Source organism: Pseudopodoces humilis, chromosome 18, assembly GCF_049639895.1.
Source record: "Pseudopodoces humilis isolate 2021_Gansu_Grassland_sample_001 chromosome 18, ASM4963989v1, whole genome shotgun sequence".
Classification (NCBI taxonomy): Eukaryota; Metazoa; Chordata; class Aves; order Passeriformes; family Paridae; genus Pseudopodoces; species Pseudopodoces humilis.
This window is the reverse complement of record NC_142217.1, coordinates 17,285,939-17,305,203: the sequence shown is the minus strand read 5'-3', so window position 1 is coordinate 17,305,203 and position 19,265 is coordinate 17,285,939. Positions and strand designations below refer to the sequence as shown.

The following is a 19,265-nucleotide window of genomic DNA, read 5'->3' as shown; positions in this document are numbered from 1 at the left end:
GATGGTTTCATCCTGTTCCCACACCACCGTGTCCCCCCCTGCTCCACTGGGACACGGATGCAGAACAAGGAATGGTCCTCAGGGGCTGTTGAGGTCTCCAATATTTAATTTCCAAGGCACACCAGATTCACACGGAGAGCACGGAGCTCCTGCCCTGACACACTGCTCAGAGCGGGGTCAGGGCAGAGGTTTGAGTGCTTCTGTGTCACTTACAGAACAAAAAGAATCATCACTCCGTTGGATCAGCTCAAAGCCTCTGAATAATTAAATCAGAGCAAATAAAGTCACATTAATTCTTGGCGGTGAGAAAATTCACTTTACGAATTTAAACATTTTCCTTGTACTTACAATTTAAATGTCTCATTCCACTCAGGATTCAGGGAGCACTTGATAGTTTTGGTCTTCTGTTTGCTTTCGTTTTTGGGGTCGGGGATTAGTTTAAGCTTCACGTAGGGATCTGACAAGCCATTAGGGTCCATAGGAACTAGGTTTTTAGCATCTCTTACTGGGGAAGAGAAAAAGGATTAAATTCAGTATTCCAGCTATAAAAATACCCAACAACTGACAACTTCCCTGTGTGCCAAGAGTAAGTGTGAAAATAGTGATTAAAAGCAGAATTAAACTGGATCTGTGCAGACATGGGCATTACATGAGGAGCGACATAATTAACGCTGAGCAAACGCAGCTCTCGTGGATGGGGGAGGCTCCAGGGTCGACTCAGGAGATTATTTTTACTTTCTGACAGGCTGATTTGTTGTTTGCTCTCGGTTTTAAGCAGTCTAAAGCTGATTTGTTTCCTCTTGCCCCTAGGGAAGCAGAACTGCAGATTTGTGGGGGCCTGGGGATGGAGCTTTCCTGGAGGAGCGGGACGGGCGAGGTGGTGGCGGTGGGCTGGGGGCAGGAACCCAAAGGCACCGCATCCAGCAGCCGGCTCCCCTGGGGCTGGGGGATGGCCACAGGGCACCAGCAGCTGTCCCTGGGCAGCGGTGCCCCGGCTCTGGGGCCAGCAGCTCCTCCGGGAAGCAGGAGCAGAGCGGGAAGAGCAAGCCTGAGGTGACTCAGCTGCTTCTAATTGGATTGCAGCTTGGACAAATTAAATACAGCCAGGCTGAGCTGAGTCTCTTCACCCAGATTAAGTCCAAAAGGGTCTGTCTGCCAGGAGAAGGATCTTATCTTCCCCCAGGCGGAGCAGAGATAGCAGAGATGGGAGGTCTGATGGGTCAGGATGGAACCGAGCCATAACCTGGGGAAAATCTGTTTGCAAGGGAGCCCAGAGCAGAGCCCCCTCCCCAGGTGTGCACACAGCCCCGGGACCAGGCACAGAGGGTCCTGCCACGCTGGGAGCAGCCTGAAATCCCAGCAGGTCCCACCAGCAGCTCTGTCAGGAGGTTCACGGGGGGCTCAGCTTCACCCCCTCATGCCACAAGGAGAAGGAGGAGGAGGAGGAGGAGGGAGAGAGGACTCCAGCTGCGTGTGCAGCACCACAGGCTGTCAGAGGATACTTTCAGAGTAAGAAGAGTAAAACCAATTGTGAGTTCCCAGCTCACCAGTAAGGAGTTTCTGGTGAGGTTGGGGATGAAAGAGTTTTGAAAAGCGAATTAATGCCCCAAAATCTGCCAGCTATTGCTGCCCTCCCGAAGCACTGCCCAATTCCCAGCTCCACACGTCGGAACTCGCAGCCAAAACACAACTCTGCATTTATAAACGAGCTCATTTATCCGACGTGACAGCCCTGACAGCAGCGTGTGGGACAGGGAGAGGTGTGAGGGGAGCCCAGAGCTGCGCACAGCCCCGGGCCCCTGCTCCTCTGGGGAGGGAATGGCTTCACCCCTGAGCAGGGCACGAGCGGGCTCACCAGGGATGCTGACACAGAACCACTGACTCTGAGAGGTTTGGGGTGGAAGGGACCCCGGAGCCCACCCGGGGCCGCTGCTCTGGGTCCCCTGTGCCATCTCCTGTCCCCCAGCGGTGCCCTGCTCAGCCAGGGCCTCTCCACACCCCCGAGCTCCTCCTGCCCCCATCACCCTCCCGGCTCCAGAATGATGGTGGGAAGGTGTTTGCAGCGCCCAGGGAAGGGGGGACAGCCCAGCACAGAGCGGGCACCGATGGCAGCAGCAGGGCAGGGGCTGGGATGCTCCTCAGTGCTGAGCTCCCCTCCCTGCCCAGGGCCAGCAGAAACAGCCCAGGAGCCCCACGAGAGCAGCAGGATGAGCCCGGGGCTGTCCCAGGTGTCCCCTCCCCGGGAGGAACCCCAGAACCATGTCACACTGCTCCGTGTCCCAGCAGCCAGCACAGCATCTCTAATGAACACCCTCTGCTGTTTATCAGGCCGCCCTTCGCTTCTTTAAGGAACAGGAGAAGTCGTTCCTGGCCCTCGCAGTTAATCAGTTTATGCCCTGAAGCATGAGATTTGATTACCTCATGTTATTATCTCAGCGTGCAGACCTCAAAATTTCATTAATGGGAATAATTTTATCTATTCATTTAAAAAAACCAAAATGCTTCTGCTTGACCTTAAGAAACTTCCTGGCTTTTCAAGCAGAAATCAACAATTAAGTGAAGGAAAAATAAAAAGCCGGAGTGGCACAGCAGCGATACCTCACGGCAGGGGAGATGCGCTCCTCCCCAACATTGCTGGCATTTATTTGACAGTTAAATTTGATGTAAAATAGTTTTATACCCCTCATATCCTGACAGTTTTGTGCATCATTAAGAAGCAGTAACATCATTATTAACAGTGATGAGTAAGAATATTATGATCCCATTTAAAGCAAGTCCTAAATCACTCTGGGTACCAAGTGTGGCCAAGGAGATGCCACTGCGGGCTCAGGCCATGCTCAGGACGAGGGGCTGGCCAGTCCTGGACGTCTCTGGAGTGGGGGGCTCAGGGGGCAGTGCCCTCCTCCTCCTCCTCCTCCTCCTCCTCCTCCTCCTCCTCCTCCACACAATTCCTGTGGCACCAGGGCACTCACTGCTCCACTGCCAGGGGAAGGAAATGGCAGGGCCAGGGCAGGCAGAGCTGGGTGAATGGCATTTGAATAATTCATTCTGAAAAGTTTGCAATAGCTTCTCAATATATATATATATATATATAAATACATAAATCTATATTTATATATAAATATATATTTATATATAAAAATATATATTATTTACATATATTATATATAAATACTATATATAAATCTATATTTATATATAAAATATATATGATTTAAATATATTATATATAAAACATTATATAAAAATATATTTTATATATAATCATATATATAATTTATATATTTTTATATATAATATATATATATAATTTATATATATATGTATAATTTTTATATATATATAATCAGGGCTCAGACAGCACCTCTGAATTCCCACAGTAGCTGGGATGGGAAGAGACACCCACACAGCGGGGAAGCAGTGCCCAGAGCCAGGGGGGCACAGAGCTCACGGCCAGGAGCTCACTGTGGCTCTGGGAGCAGAGCAGGGCCCTTTCCCCAGCTCCCAGGGCTCCGAGGAAAGGCAGGATTAACAGGCTGGATAAACAAACCCCAGCAAGGGATTTCCCAAATCTGCCACACGGGGCTCACTTTGATGTGAAATTTAAAAAAAGGCCTAAAACAAACCCAACTCCTGCCCCGCTCTCCAGGCGGCTCCCATGGGCTGTCACGTCCTGCCCCTCCTCTCTGAGCTCACAGGACCTGTCCAGAGAGGGAAGTTCTGGCCTCCAGAGGAAAAGGCACCTGCACAGGCTGCCCAGGGAAGCTGCCACAGCCCTGGAAGGCTTCAAGGGCTTGGAGCAGCCTGCTCTCATGGAAGGTGTCCCTGCCCAAGGCAAGGGCTTGCAGCTGGATGGGCTTTAAATGAACCATTCCAGGATTCCATGGATCTGTGAAAAACCTTTCCAAAGCCTGGGTCCCTGCAAGGTCAGAGCTCCACCCCTCATCCCACCCTCACCACCTCTCCTGGCCCTCGATTCCACAGCTCTGGGATGGCATTTTGGGGAGGGAGGGCTCCCAGGCTGAGCTGCAGCACTCATCTTCCTCCCTGCACCACTCATCTTCCTCCCTGCAGCACTCATCTTCCTCCCTGCACCACTCATCTTCCTCCCTGCAGCACTCATCTTCCTCCCTGCACCACTCATCTTCCTCCCTGCAACACCCATCTTCCTCCCTGCAGCACTCACTCATCTTCCTCCCTGCACCACTCATCTTCCTCCCTGCACCACTCATCTTCCTCCCTGCAGCACTCATCTTCCTCCCTGCACCACTCATCTTCCTCCCTGCAACACCCATCTTCCTCCCTGCAGCACTCACTCATCTTCCTCCCTGCACCACTCATCTTCCTCCCTGCACCACTCATCTTCCTCCCTGCAGCACTCACTCATCTTCCTCCCTGCAACACTCACTCATCTTCCTCCCTGCACCACTCATCTTCCTCCCTGCACCACTCATCTTCCTCCCTGCAACACTCATCTTCCTCCCTGCACCACTCATCTTCCTCCCTGCACCACTCACTCATCTTCCTCCCTGCACCACTCATCTTCCTCCCTGCACCACTCACTCATCTTCCTCCCTGCACCACTCATCTTCCTCCCTGCACCACTCATCTTCCTCCCTGCAACACTCATCTTCCTCCCTGCAACACTCATCTTCCTCCCTGCAGCACTCATCTTCCTCCCTGCAGCACTCATCTTCCTCCCTGCACCACTCACTCATCTTCCTCCCTGCAGCACTCATCTTCCTCCCTGCACCACTCATCTTCCTCCCTGCACCACTCACTCATCTTCCTCCCTGCACCACTCACTCATCTTCCTCCCTGCACCACTCATCTTCCTCCCTGCACCACTCATCTTCCTCCCTGCACCACTCATCTTCCTCCCTGCACCACTCATCTTCCTCCCTGCACCACTCATCTTCCTCCCTGCAACACTCATCTTCCTCCCTGCACCACTCATCTTCCTCCCTGCAGCACTCATCTTCCTCCCTGCACCACTCATCTTCCTCCCTGCACCACTCATCTTCCTCCCTGCACCACTCATCTTCCTCCCTGCACCACTCATCTTCCTCCCTGCAACACTCATCTTCCTCCCTGCACCACTCATCTTCCTCCCTGCAGCACTCATCTTCCTCCCTGCACCACTCATCTTCCTCCCTGCACCACTCACTCATCTTCCTCCCTGCAACACCCATCTTCCTCCCTGCAGCACTCATCTTCCTCCCTGCAACACTCATCTTCCTCCCTGCAACACTCATCTTCCTCCCTGCAACACTCATCTTCCTCCCTGCACCACTCACTCATCTTCCTCCCTGCACCACTCATCTTCCTCCCTGCAGCACTCATCTTCCTCCCTGCACCACTCACTCATCTTCCTCCCTGCACCACTCATCTTCCTCCCTGCAGCACTCATCTTCCTCCCTGCACCACTCACTCATCTTCCTCCCTGCACCACTCATCTTCCTCCCTGCACCACTCATCTTCCTCCCTGCAGCACTCATCTTCCTCCCTGCACCACTCATCTTCCTCCCTGCACCACTCATCTTCCTCCCTGCAACACTCACTCATCTTCCTCCCTGCACCACTCACTCATCTTCCTCCCTGCACCACTCACTCATCTTCCTCCCTGCACCACTCACTCATCTTCCTCCCTGCAGCAGCAGCACCCCCAGCAGGAGCAGCCCCATCCCAGCCAGCACTCCGACTGACACCCTCGCGAGTTAAAACCTTTAATTCACTGATAAGAACATATTTGCACATGCTCACACAATGGAAAAGGCACAGGACTCATTAGGGCTGCATCTGCCTGGGCCGGTGATTATTAATTAAAGCACTTCCAGCTCGTTTATCTAATCAGCAGAATCGGTTTCGGTTTTGGTCGCTGTTTTCCCTCAGCAGGCAGACAGGGGAGCCGCAGGTGCTGCCGTGGGGCTGGGCTGGGCAGGGAGGACATTCCCGAGGGAGCTCCCTCTGCTCCACACACACGGGAAAAGTCACCCTGGGGGTTCCCCACTGCCCACACACACACCCCGACCCCACAGCACAAACCCTGCTCTTCTTCTTCCCTGTTCAACCCCTTGGACCGTCTCCCCTCAGCCCAGCGCTCCCCGGGCAGGGATGCAGGCGCGGTGGGATGCTCTGACAGAGCCCAGACGTGCTGGGAAGAGCTGGCTCAGCGGAGGAGCCGTGCACAGAGCCCTCCACACAGCTCCCAGCCTTCACATCCTCCCAGCCTTCACATCCTCCCACCCCTCCATCTCCCAGGCTCAAATATTCATGGCCCTTAATACGACAGGCTCAGCATAATCTGCAGGGGAAGCTTTGCTATCAGGGAGGCAGAACTGCCTCGGTGCCCTGTTAGTTTGCTGAGATTTCCTGCTTTATTCCACAGCCTTCTCCTGCTAATAAAACACTTGATCAAAGCCCAGAGCAGGACAGGGAGTGTGGAGGTGCATTTGCTCCTGTCCCACAGCAGCCCCGGGTGTCTGTCTCCTGCTCCAGGGCCAGAGACACATCCCACATTCTCAGTATTGGGAAAGAATTCCCGGCTGGGAGGGTGGGCAGGTCCTGGATCCCTGGCAGTGTCCCAGGCCGGGCTGGACAGGGCTTGGAGCACCTGGGATAGTGAAGGTGCTCCTGCCCATGAACTTCAGAGATGAATTTTAAGGGCCCTTCCAATCCAAACCACCCCAGGACTCAATGACCCTGTGAAAAATCTGTGTTTTCCATCGGGAGGGAAAGACTGGCTTTACAAAGACAAGGAAAAACAATCCGAGTGAGAGAGGAGACCGGCACAGAGCTGAGGAGCATACGGCAAACCCCTGTTGAATCAGCTCCAGAGGAAAATGCAGCCGCGCTTGGCCGTGCCCGTGCTGCCGCCTGCAGGCACCGGCCCTGCCCTGCCCGCTCCTCGCCGCATGCTCCGGCCACGGGAAAGCTCCCGAAATCCCTGGGCAGGGGTCCCCCAGCTGGGGAGACAGCGACAGGTTCCCCCATCCCCAGCGGGCCCGTTTTCCAGGCAGCAGAACCAGAGCCGGGCTCGGGGGCTGCTCCATCCTGGACAGAAATCCGGTGCTGCCCGCGCTGGGAATGCTGCAGGGATCGTGGGAAGGACATTTCCCCGCTGCAGCCTGCTCAGGGACAGCCGGGCGGGTCCTGCAGGGATGCTCGGCCCGGGAAGTTCCTCTCAGTCCACCCAGGCCACCACGGCCCCCTGTCCCCAAGTGCCACATCCACAGGGCTGTTAAATCCCTCCAGGGATGGGGACTCCACCCCTGCCCTGGGCAGCTGTGCCAGACCTGGACAGTCCTTTCCATGAAGGAATTGTTCCCAATATCCAACCTGAGCCTCCCCTGGCCCAGCCTGAGGCCGTTCCCTCTCCTCCTGTCCCTGTTCCCTGGGAGCAGAGCCCGAACCCCCCGGCTGTCCCTTCCTGGCAGGGACTTGTGCAGAGCCAGAAATTCCCCCTGAGCCTCCTTTGCTCCAGGCTGAGCCCCTTCCCAGCTCCCTCAGGAATTCTCCAGCCCTTTCCCAGCTCCCTCAGGAATTCTCCAGCCCCTTCCCAGCTCCCTCAGGAATTCTCCAGCCCTTTCCCAGCTCCCTCAGGAATTCTCCAGCCCCTTCCCAGCTCCCTCAGCCCCTTTCCCAGCCCCTTTCCCTTCCCTGGACACGCTCCAGCCCCTCGGAGTTGTGAGGGCCCGGAGCTGCCCCGGATTCCAGGTGGAATTCCAGGGCCAGCACAGGGCTGGGTGGCTCCATCTCCCCAGGGCTGGGTGCCCATTTGTGCTCTGGGGCCATCTGGGCTCCCCAGTGCCCAGCTCTGCTCTCCCAAAGCACTCCCACAGCTCCACGGCAGAGCTGGAGAGCTCAGCTCGCTTCCCGTCCTTTCTGGAAAAGCCAGCAGCTGACACGTTTTCACCAACACCTCCAGAACAGGCCAGAAATAAAACAGCCTTTCAAAGCCAGCTGAAGGAGTGAAAATCCAGCTGCACAGAACGGGGCTGGGGAGCTCCTCCCTGCCTCTGGAGCGGTGGGAACGCGGCACAGGGAGCCTGTGGTGCCAGCAGGAGGCTGAGATCTGCGCCCCGCTGGCACCTGATAGAGGCTGGAGGGAATCACAGGATCCTTAGCGTTGGAAAACACCTCCAAGGTCACTAAATCCAACCTTCGGGAAGGTGCTTGGGAAGCAGGACTTGTGCAAACAGAGTTCTGCCTGGTTCACTGAGGCTCTCCTCTTAAGGACAAATGCAACAAAAAAACAATTATAAAGTCCTCCACAACTCTTTTCAATTTTTCATTAACATTTTCAACAACTTGATATTTTTTCTGGCAACGCTCCTGGTGGCTCTCCCCGGGGGACGAGCACCCATCAGGGTGGCGAGGAGCAGCACAGGATCCCAGAGAGCCAAGCCCATCCCACAGGAACAAACCCTGGGGATGTCACGGCTGCTCGCAGGACGTGGGAAGAGCCAGCGGGAGAGCCAGCGAGGGCAGCGGGAGGATGGAGAAGGATCCGGTGCTGCCGAGGGTGTCCCAGCCCGGGGTCCTCGCCCACGGAGGGGCAGCGGCCCTGGCAGGGTGGGCACAGAGGGGCACCTCACACCCTGCCTCCGACTCCTCCGGGAACAGCTCGGCGGAGCCTCAGCGCCCGGAGCCGCCTGCTCGCCCCGTGCTCGCCTCCTTCGCGAGCCGGCCCCAGCTCGTCCTGCCCCGCACAAACCCGCGGGGACTGCCAGTGCCGTGCCCAGCGCCAGCAATCCCCGCTCCCATCCCGCTGGAGCTGCTCCGCCCGCCCCCAGAGCCGCGTCCCGCTCTGCCGTCCCCGGGCTGGGGACAGGAGGCTCCACAAGAACGTGGCTCAAGGTCCTATGAGCTGCCCGTAGGTCATGGGGGGGGTGTGATCCTCTGGGAACTCAAAATCCAGGTGGCAAAAGCCTCTAGAGATGGGATAATCCTGCTCCCTGCCACAAACCACATTCCTGCAGATGCTGAAATTCCCCATCATTCGAAAAGCACTTTGGGAAGCGTGTGACAGAAGCGTCACCATTCCCGGAGCCCCGGAGCACAGCCAGGCTTTGCCAGAGGGGGAGGCTCGGAGCCCTGTCCTGCCCTGGAGCCCCCGGGCAGCCCGGCACACTCGTACCTACAACAGTGCACCTGTACACACAGGTACCTACAACAGTGTACCTGTACACACAGGTACCTACAACAGTGCACCTGTACACACACGTACCTACAACAGTGCACCTGTACACACAGGTACCTACAACAGTGCACCTGTACACACACGTACCTACAACAGTGCACCTGTACACACAGGTACCTACAACAGTGCACCTGTACACACAGGTACCTACAACAGTGTACCTGTACACACAGGTACCTACAACAGTGTACCTGTACACACACGTACCTACAACAGTGCACCTGTACACACACGTACCTACAAGTGTACCTGTACACACACGTACCTACAACAGTGTACCTGTACACACACGTACCTACAAGTGTACCTGTACACACACGTACCTACAAGTGTACCTGTACACACACGTACCTACAACAGTGCACCTGTACACACAGGTACCTACAACAGTGCACCTGTACACACAGGTACCTACAACAGTGTACCTGTACACACACGTACCTACAACAGTGCACCTGTACACACACGTACCTACAACAGTGCACCTGTACACACAGGTACCTACAACAGTGTACCTGTACACACACGTACCTACAACAGTGCACCTGTACACACAGGTACCTACAACAGTGCACCTGTACACACACGTACCTACAACAGTGTACCTGTACACACACGTACCTACAACAGTGCACCTGTACACACACGTACCTACAACCGTGAGCACGTCCTTGTCGATGTCGGCACGGATGTAGATGCGGCCCCGGCGCTCCGTGTGGTCCGTCCCGCACAGGCTGGGCACATTCATCACGCAGCGCTTGTGCACGTTCATCATGCAGGCTGTGCGACAGAAGGGGACCCTCAGCACCTCGGCACACCCGGGGACACCCCGGGACACCCCGGGGACACTCTGGGGACACCCCAGGGACACTCCGGGGACACCCCAGGACACTCCAGGGACACTCCGGGGACACCCCAGGGACACTCCGGGGACACCCCAGGGACACTCTGGGGACACCCCGGGGACACCGCTGCCGGGGGGGGACAGGGACATCCTGCCCTGCTCTGAACCCGGGCCGTGGCGAGGGGCTCTGGGATTAACACAGAGCCATTGGATCTCCCCGGGCGGCTGCAGGCTCCGCAGAGCCCGGCACGGGAACCCGCTGGAGCAGCTCCGGGTCCTGCCTGAGGGACCCCAGGGCTCTGGGCCCGCGGTAAACCGCCCGAGTTCTGCTGATTCATTAAAATCATTAAAATTATCTGCCAGCACCCCCAGGGTGCGATGCCGGGGGCTCGGCTGGATCCGCCAGGAGCCAAAAAGGGCCATTAAAACTTCCCTGTGTACCTGTATACACACAGACAGGCACGGGGATCCATCTCTGCACAGAGATACGTATATACGTATTTACATTTTACAGCAGTTCACTTCCCCTTGGCGAGATTCCCAAGGTTCTAAGGAATATGCTGTTCCCAGACAGCCAAGCCTCCCCATCCCTGAGCAAGGAGCAGCCAAGCTCCTGCTCCCGCCGCCAGCGCCGGCACACGCTGCGTGTCCCAGTCCCCTTAAATAGGAACACACAGGATTAACTTGGAAAATTACCGATTCCATCCTTTCCCTCTGCTTCCACCCCCCGCTTTCTCCTCCCCGCGCAGCAATTCCCCCGCTGGCAGCGCCGGCAGAGGCGGCGGCACCGCGCGGCCACAGGGTGTCACTCGGAGCCAGGCTGGGAGCGCAGCTCCCGCGGTCCGGGACACCGGGCACGCACCGGAGGAGGCTGCAAGGACCCTGCAGGGAATAATGCTGCTGCTGCTGCTGCTGCTGCTGCTGCTGCTGCTGCGGGGGTGCTCCTGGAGAGGGACTTGGGGGTGCTGCGGCAGCGGGGGATGTGGGGATGATGTGCAGGGGGATGAACAGAGGGATGTGGGGATGATGTGCACAGGGATTTGGGGATGATGTGCAGGGGGATGTGGGGATGATGTACAGGGGGATGTGGGGATGATGTACAAAGGGATGTGGGGATGATGTGCAGGGGGATGTGGGGGAATGAACAGAGGGATGTGGGGATGATGTACAGAGGGATGTGGGGGGATGTACAAAGGGATGTGGGGATGATGTACAGAGGGATGTGGGGATGATGTACAAAGGGATGTGGGGATGATGTACAAAGGGATGTGGGGATGATGTACAAAGGGATGTGGGGATGATGTACAAAGGGATTTGGGGATGATGTACAAAGGGATTTGGGGATGATGTACAAAGGGATGTGGGGATGATGTACAGAGGGATGTGGGGATGATGTACAGAGGGATTTGGGGATGATGTACAAAGGGATGTGGGGATGATGTACAGAGGGATGTGGGGATGATGTACAAAGGGATGTGGGGATGATGTACAGAGGGATGTGGGGATGATGTACAGAGGGATTTGGGGATGATGTGCAGGGCAATGTGGGGATGATGTACAGAGAGATGTGGGGATGATGTGCAGGGGGATGTGGGGGAATGATGTACAGAGGAATGTGGGGGGATGCTGCTGCTGCAGAGGGGTGCAGGGAGGTTCCCGCAGCCCAATGCCTTTCCCTCTCCTGCTGCAGCCCCAGGGACTCCCCCCACACGCACCCCCGGGGCACTCAGAGCCCTGCAGCTCCACACCGCTGGCAGAGGGCACAGGCTCGTGGCTGCAGCCCAGGATCCTGGGGTGCCCGAGCCCCCCACGGGCTGCCCGAGCCCCCCACAGGCTGCCCGAGCCCCCAGAGCTGCAGGCAGAGCCAGCAGAGTCAGTCACTTACTGTCACATTTCATCCCCTGGTGAATGAGCCCGTACAGCAACGACCCGCAGTGGTCACAGAAGGTGGGGCTGGAGTACGTGTGGATTTTAAATTTGTGTTTGCTCCGGGGATCCTGGGGGGAAAATAAAGGACAAAGATTATAAACTTGCAGCAAATGTTGGCAAGGCACCCCTGCTCTTCCCATTCCAAGTGCCAGCTGGCTCCGGAGGTGCTGCTAATGGACTTGAGTCAACTGCCACCGACTCGTGGGGACCTTTTCCAGCAGCCACCAGGATCCAGCTTTATTCCTCTTCATCTGTGTTGCCATAACAATGAAAAAGCAATGCACTGGCTTGGCTGGGGATTTACTGTTTTTCGATAACTCAGTCTTAGCATGGAAAACACCAGGTGAAATTGGTAGGTATGAACCAACAGAAGGGCTGGACACTGCCCAACTTCCACACAGAGCAGGAAAAACCACCCGTGATTCCATCTAAATTAAGCCTGCCCAGGAAACATCTCCTGTGCCCTGGTGCCAGCCCTCCCCTCGCACTCCCAGGCATTCAAGCTGCTATGGGGATGCTTTAATATTTTGAGCTTTCTTGAAAGCAAGGGCAGATCCTTGCCCAGCAGCAGAGGGTGCAGACCCAGCAGAGCCCAGTTTATCCTTTTGTGCAGGCACTGGGCAAACTCCTGGGCTCCAGCGAGGGTCAGCAGGAGTTAGAGCCAAGCAAACCTAAATTGTGGAATCCCAGAATGGTTGGGTTGGAAGGGACCTTAGAGCCCATCCAGTGCCAGCCCTGCCATGGCAGGGACACGTCCCACTGTCCCAGGCTGCCCCAGCCCTGTCCAGCCTGGCCTTGGGCACTGCCAGGGATCCAGGGGCAGCCCCAGCTCTTCTGGGTGTCTGTGCCAGAGAAAACTTCCAGAAGAAACAGCTTCTCAACGGGGAGACAGAACCAAGAACTGTGGCAGAGCAAGGGTTTGGCATTTCTTGGCATGTTCCATGCAAGACAGGACAATTCTGGGAGCTCAGGGGAGCCTGGGGCAGTGGGGCTGGGCAGAGGGAGCTGCTGGGGCTCCACAGCCCCAGGAGCAGCACAGGCAAGGGGGAAGGCACGGAGCAGCTTGATTTCATCTCAGGTTAATTGTTTAAGGGTTAGGGATGAGGCTCAGCTCCCAGCTCCGTCATTTGAGCTGAGCAGCTTTTTAATGGCCTGGAAAGCTGCCCAGGCATTAGCAAAGACACCTTCTCAGGGCACTGCGAGCGGAGTAAATAAATAAAGAGTGGAATCAGAAGCGAGCTGTAACATCACCACCAATACATTCCATACCCCCGAAATTAATTTCCCAGCACTGTTGCATTGGAGCTCCCAGCTGCATTAATCACCAACGTTGTGTTTTACTGCTCAGCTCCACAGATAACCCCAATGGCACCCTGGAGGGGAAAACCAACAGAGCCTCCTTTAACTTGCTCTGTGCTGTGCCAGGGATGGGGTACAGGCTTCAGCCAAGGCACTGGAACTGGAAATATCTCACATTTTACCCCAAGGAAATGCTTCCAGGCACAGCTCCCGGCGTGGCTGCAGCTGGCAGAATGGCACGGGAAGGTTGAGGGGACGAGTGGATGCAATCAGCCTGGGTTCTGGACACCCCAAGCAGCCAGTTCTGTCAGGGACCTCGCTTTCCTCAGACATTTGTAAGACAGCAGAGGAATGAAGCCTGGATTTTAGGCTTGAACAGGAGGTGGGGGGAGTTTCCCCCCACGAAACTCAGGGCAGGCAGCCAAGAGGCAGCCGGGACTCAACCTTGAGATGATCTGGAACGTTCCAACCCAAACGGTGCTGTGATCCCGATTCCCTTGCCAGTGTCCTGGGAGAGAGGAGGTCTCTGGCTGTGCACTCCTGCATCCTGCACACCCCTGCAGAGACCACCCGCAGCTCCCCTGGCAGCGAGGCAGGGCCAGGGGGACACGGGGCAGCTCGGGGAGAAGCCACGTGCCAGCGCGTGACAGCGGAGGGATCGCCCCCGAGCGCTCCCTTCCAGAAACAGATATTCCTGTTTAGGCAAGCGAGAGCGTCAGTCATTCATAAAAAACACAAGCTTCATGCAAAGGGAGACAATTCCCACTTCATGCGAAGGATGCTGAATTCCCACCGGAACCCAGAGCTCGAGAAGCTGGAGAAGCAAAATGCCAAAGCAGGCACTGCCCAGAGAGGGGCTTCACCTTCTGCTCCCATCCCTGCCCAGAGAGGGGCTTCACCTTCTGCTCCCATCCCTGCCCCAGAGAGGGGCTTCACCTTCTGCTCCCATCCCTGCCCCAGAGAGGGGCTTCACCTTCTGCTCCCATCCCTGCCCAGAGAGGGGCTTCACCTTCTGCTCCCATCCCTGCCCCAGAGAGGGGCTTCACCTTCTGCTCCCATCCCTGCCCAGAGAGGCTCCTGTGAAGAGGGGCAGAGCCAAAGGCTGGGAGGGGATGGAGCAGCCAGGCCTGGGGAGCAGGAGCTGCTGGGCTGAGAGGGGCTCGTGTCACCTTGCCCAGCACCTCAGAGAGCGCCAGGAACCGGCAGTTCTGGGGATTGGTTTTGAGCAAGGCTCTCTGTACCAAGAGACTATTTTTGTACCACGGGGACAGGACTGACGAGAACACTGCGTGTGCAGATGCTGAGACTTAAAACAAGAATGGTTAAAAAGAAGTTTGCCAAGAAAAGAAAAGGCTCCTCTCCTCCCCCAGCAGCGCTGAGCCAGCCTGAGGAACGGGGCAGGAGCAGCTTTCTCTGGGCTGGAAAATGCCACGAGCAGAGGCAGTGCACGGCCAGGCTCTGCCCTTGCCTTGCCAGCCCCTGCAGCCAGGGCAGAGCAGCAGTTCTGTGGCACTGAGCTGCTGCCCTGCAGCCCCCGACCCAGCACGGGTGGCAGAACCCACCCGGCTTCTGCTCTGCAACAGCCGCTGCAATATCCCATCCCTCACCAACTCTGCAATATCCCATCCCTCACCAACTCTGCAATATCCCATCCCTCACCAACTCTGCAATATCCCATCCCTCACCAACTCTGCAATATCCCATCCCTCACCAACTCTGCAATATCCCATCCCTCACCAACTCTGCAATATCCCATCCCTCACCAACTGCATCTGAAGTTTCTCCTGTTTACTTGTCTAAATAAGAAAAAAAGCTTCCCTGATTTCCTTCTCTTGGTGCCCAGAGCAGCTGGGGCTGCCCCATCCCTGGGGCTGCCCCCCAGGCCAGGCTGCACAGGGCCTGGGACAGTGGAAGGTGTCCCTGCCACCGAACTCCCAGAGACTGGAACCCCAAATCTCCTGCAGCAGAGCCTTGGGAAGGGACAGCCGGACCCACCCCGACATCCAAGGGTGTTTGAAACCTCTGCACTCACATTTGCTGCATTTGGCAGAACACAGAGCCTCAGGATTAGAGGCTGCTGCTTTCCCTGTCTCATTGCAAAGAAAGCTTTAAATTATCTCTGCTGAAGAAGAATTAGCACGGTTCATGTGAAGAGACCATTTTAAAGTGAATTTCATAGTGATGTAAACAGCATAATAGCAAATACAACACAGCCACAGCTTACTGCCTGCACTCAACAAACCCTGGCAGGGACATAAACTCAAAACCTCACATTTGAGTCCCACATTTCCCCTGTGGAAAATCCCCTCGGCATGCAGGGAACAACCCACAGCAGACAGAAGTGGTCTGATCCCTTCCAGGGAAAGCATGGGCTGCAGGGGGCTGGCTCAGGGGTGCCAGTGTGACAGCTGCAGGTGACATCCTGGGCAGCTTGTTCCTCTGGGGCCAGGGAGCAGCCCAGCCTGGGAGCTGCTGCCCTGGCTGTGCTGGGCTGGGAGAACACCTGTGCTGAGAAACAGCCCCAGCAAAAGCACGCAAGGAAGCTCAGGAGCGGGGGTGATGGGTCTTTGTGCCAAAAAGAGCCACAATAAATCACACAGACAGCGCCCAGAGCCGGCCACACACAGGAGAAAACAGGTCCTGTCTGGGGCTCCAGAGTGACTGTGACCTCCAGAGTCCCTGCCAGCCAAAAGCAGGCTGTGATTCCACCATTCCAGAGCATCCTTTCTGCCACCCCGGCTCCTCCCGCCAGGCCGTGGGGGCACTTTGACATTGCTGCAGCAGCCAGTGCCAGCAGAACAGTTTCCCTGTGGTTTGCAGCCCCAGACAAGCTCCGGAGCACAGGAGCCGAGCGGGCAGAGGGATGGAGGCAGCTCCTGGGGACGGAGCGGCACCGCTCCCGTGCAAACACCGCCTGCCCCGCCGGCTCCCCGCAGCTCAATCCGTTTTTATTGGCAAAAGATCTCATCTCTCGTCACACACAACTGCAGAGGGATATGGATGACAGTCGTTCCTCTCCGGCTGCTGCTGCCAGCACCAAATAGAACACTCTTTCTTTCCGAGCAGCAGAAAAAAGCCAGGCTCAGCTGCTCTCCCAGAGCGGCGTTTGCATCTCCACATCCCCCAGACGTGTTTGGTAACTCACACATGACTTGGGAGTCATTTTTTTTCACCTCCAGGAGTGCAGAGCTCCCACAGCACCTTCCCTGCAGCCTCCAGGTGCTGGCAGAGCACAGAGACCCCGAAGCAGCTCCGTCCTGCAGGCTCTGGGCACAGGCTGCCCAGCACCTCATCCTCCTCCCAGGGGACACAAACACAGCTCAGCCCCGGCACAGCCCTGGCAAGGGCACGGACACAACACCCCCAGCCCCTCCTTCAGCCTCTGAACCCCTGCAACCCCGAGCCAGGGAGGGAAGAGCAGCTCCATCACAGGGCTGAAGGCTGGCAGGAGGAAGAGCCGGGCTCTGCTGGGGCCGGGCAGGCAGAGACATCTTCATCCCACGGGAATTGTCACCTGCTGCCACAGAGCAGGAGCAGGTGCCCTCGCTCCAGGGGCAGATGGCACAGCACGAGGGCTGGAGAAGTTAATTAGCAGGACAACACAAAGCAGCAAGTTGCAGGAAGGTTGTGAGGATTTGCCAAAGCGCCGGCCAGGGCAGCCCAGAGGAACGGGAGCTGCGAGGAGAGATCGGGGTCTGTGCCCTGGCTGAGAGGGGAACAGCAAGGAGCCCTTTCCATGGAGAAATCCTTCCCGAAATCCTTCCTGAAATCCTTCCCGAAATCCTTCCCGAAATCCTTCCCAAAATCCTTCCCAAAACCCTCTCCCCAGGCCACAAACGGGGACAGTTTACACACAAAAATTGAAATGTAGCTACTCTGGCCTGTTACCTTCCCAGAGCAACTCTGATATTTATTAACACATCCTGATTAGATGACCTTTAACAGGATCATGCAAAGAAGGTCATCTTAATGATTATTTTGTCTACAATTTAAATAATTATGCATTCTACTAATAGCTGCAGATATAATTAGGTTTGCCAACTGGAATACATTTACACAGGCTGACTCTGGGTCCTGGAGACCTCGCTGTGGGTCAGTCACACACTGCCTGTGGGTCAGTCACACACTGCCTGTGGGTCAGTCACTGCCTGTGGGTCAGTCACACACTGCCTGTGGGTCAGTCACACACTGCCTGTGGGTCAGTCACACACTGGCTGTGGGTCAGTCACACACTGGCTGTGGGTCAGTCACACACTGCCTGTGGGTCAGTCACACACTGCCTGTGGGTCAGTCACTGCCTGTGGGTCAGTCACTGCCTGTGGGTCAGTCACACACTGCCTGTGGGTCAGTCACACACTGCCTGTGGGTCAGTCACTGCCTGTGGGTCAGTCACACACTGCCTGTGGGTCAGTCACACACTGCCTGTGGGTCAGTCACTGCCTGTGGGTCAGTCACACACTGCCTGTGGGTCAGTCACTGCCTGTGGGTCAGTCACACACTGCCTGTGGGTCAGTCACACACTGCCTGTGGGTCAGTCACTGCCTGTGGGTCAGTCACACACTGCCTGTGGGTCAGTCACACACCGGCTGTGGGTCAGTCACACACTGCCTGTGGGTCAGTCACTGCCTGTGGGTCAGTCACACACTGCCTGTGGGTCAGTCACTGCCTGTGGGTCAGTCACACACTGCCTGTGGGTCAGTCACTGGCTGTGGGTCAGTCACACACTGCCTGTGGGTCAGTCACTGGCTGTGGGTCAGTCACTGGCTGTGGGTCAGTCACACACTGCCTGTGGGTCAGTCACTGCCTGTGGGTCAGTCACACACTGCCTGTGGGTCAGTCACACACTGCCTGTGGGTCAGTCACTGCCTGTGGGTCAGTCACACACTGCCTGTGGGTCAGTCACACACTGCCTGTGGGTCAGTCACACACTGCCTGTGGGTCAGTCACTGCCTGTGGGTGAGAGGCTGCCAGAGGAGAGCCCCAGGGAGGTGGGACCCCATGTGGGACCAAGCCCTGCAGTGCCTGCACACCTGGTGTTTTGGGGAAGGTGTTTTGGGGTCTCTGTGGTGCCTGCACACCTGGTGTTTTGGGGAAGGTGTTTTGGGGTCTCTGTGGTGCCTGCAGACCGTGCAGCACAAACACAGCCCCACATCTGCAGCAGCTCCAGCTAAGGCTTCGTTCCCTGCTGCAAGAAGCAATTAATCTTTCATTTTTCCCTGCTTGGAGACACTGTGGTGTGTAATTAGTCCTCTCTCCCAGATGGAAGCTGCTGCTCGGCAGCCCTGGCAAGGTTAAACACACAGCCACGCTGGCTCTCCTCGAGGAGGTTCCAACACAGCCCCACCAGACAGGAACACCCCAAAGTGGGGGCACTCAGCAGTGACCCCGACATTTCAGAGCTCCCCAGGGATTCTGCTCTGCTCCCCAAGCGTGCAGCAGCTGCTGCCCCGGGTTCTCCTGCAGGCACCAAGCTGCAGCCCCTGCAGCACCCCCAGCTCCAGCTGCAGGGCTGTGCCTCACTAATTACCATTACCCAGCTGTTAAAATGTCAACAGGCAGACCATGAGCGCTGTACAGGTACAAAATGCTCTCCCCAGTTCTGCAGCACTGCAGAGATCAAGGAGCGAAGTTAGAAGATGTTTTTAATGCATTTTTTCCCCCTGGGCTCCAGGTCTAGGCCACAGGGAGGAGCAGCTCTGGGGTCCCAGCTGGCAGCAAAGCCCCAACCCAGCTGCAGCAGCCCTGCACTGCTCCCTTCCCTCCCCAGCTCAGCAGAACCACTGCCCCACTGCAGGGATGAGCCCACTGTGGTTTGACACCTGCAATGAAATAAACTCCTTCTTTCTCTGGGATTCACTGGAGATTCGTATTCCTGGAGGAGTTACCAGCACCAGCTGCAAAAACACATCCCTGTGACCAGCCTGATGCCACCAGATCTGCCACCACATCAGCTGGCTCTGGATTCACCTCCAGAGCTGGAACTCCAGCTTT

The 19,265-nt window shown here is 56.4% G+C and overlaps 1 protein-coding gene across 3 annotated transcripts in view; it reads right to left on the bottom strand.

Moving 5' to 3' along the window:
- The window catches only part of PRKCB (protein kinase C beta), a 103,392-nt gene that overhangs the window by 41,261 nt on the left and 42,866 nt on the right, over nt 1-19,265 (bottom strand). For all 3 annotated transcript variants that reach the window (XR_015774070.1, XM_005523101.3, XM_005523100.3), the window contains exons 4-6: nt 11,932-12,043; nt 9,854-9,982; nt 349-505 (exon numbers count right to left, since the gene is read on the bottom strand). Coding sequence is in view for 2 of the 3 variants with exons in the window: in XM_005523101.3 (XP_005523158.1) it covers nt 349-505; nt 9,854-9,982; nt 11,932-12,043 (398 nt within the window). In the remaining variant the exon portion in view is untranslated. The remainder of the gene's footprint in view (nt 1-348; nt 506-9,853; nt 9,983-11,931; nt 12,044-19,265) is intronic.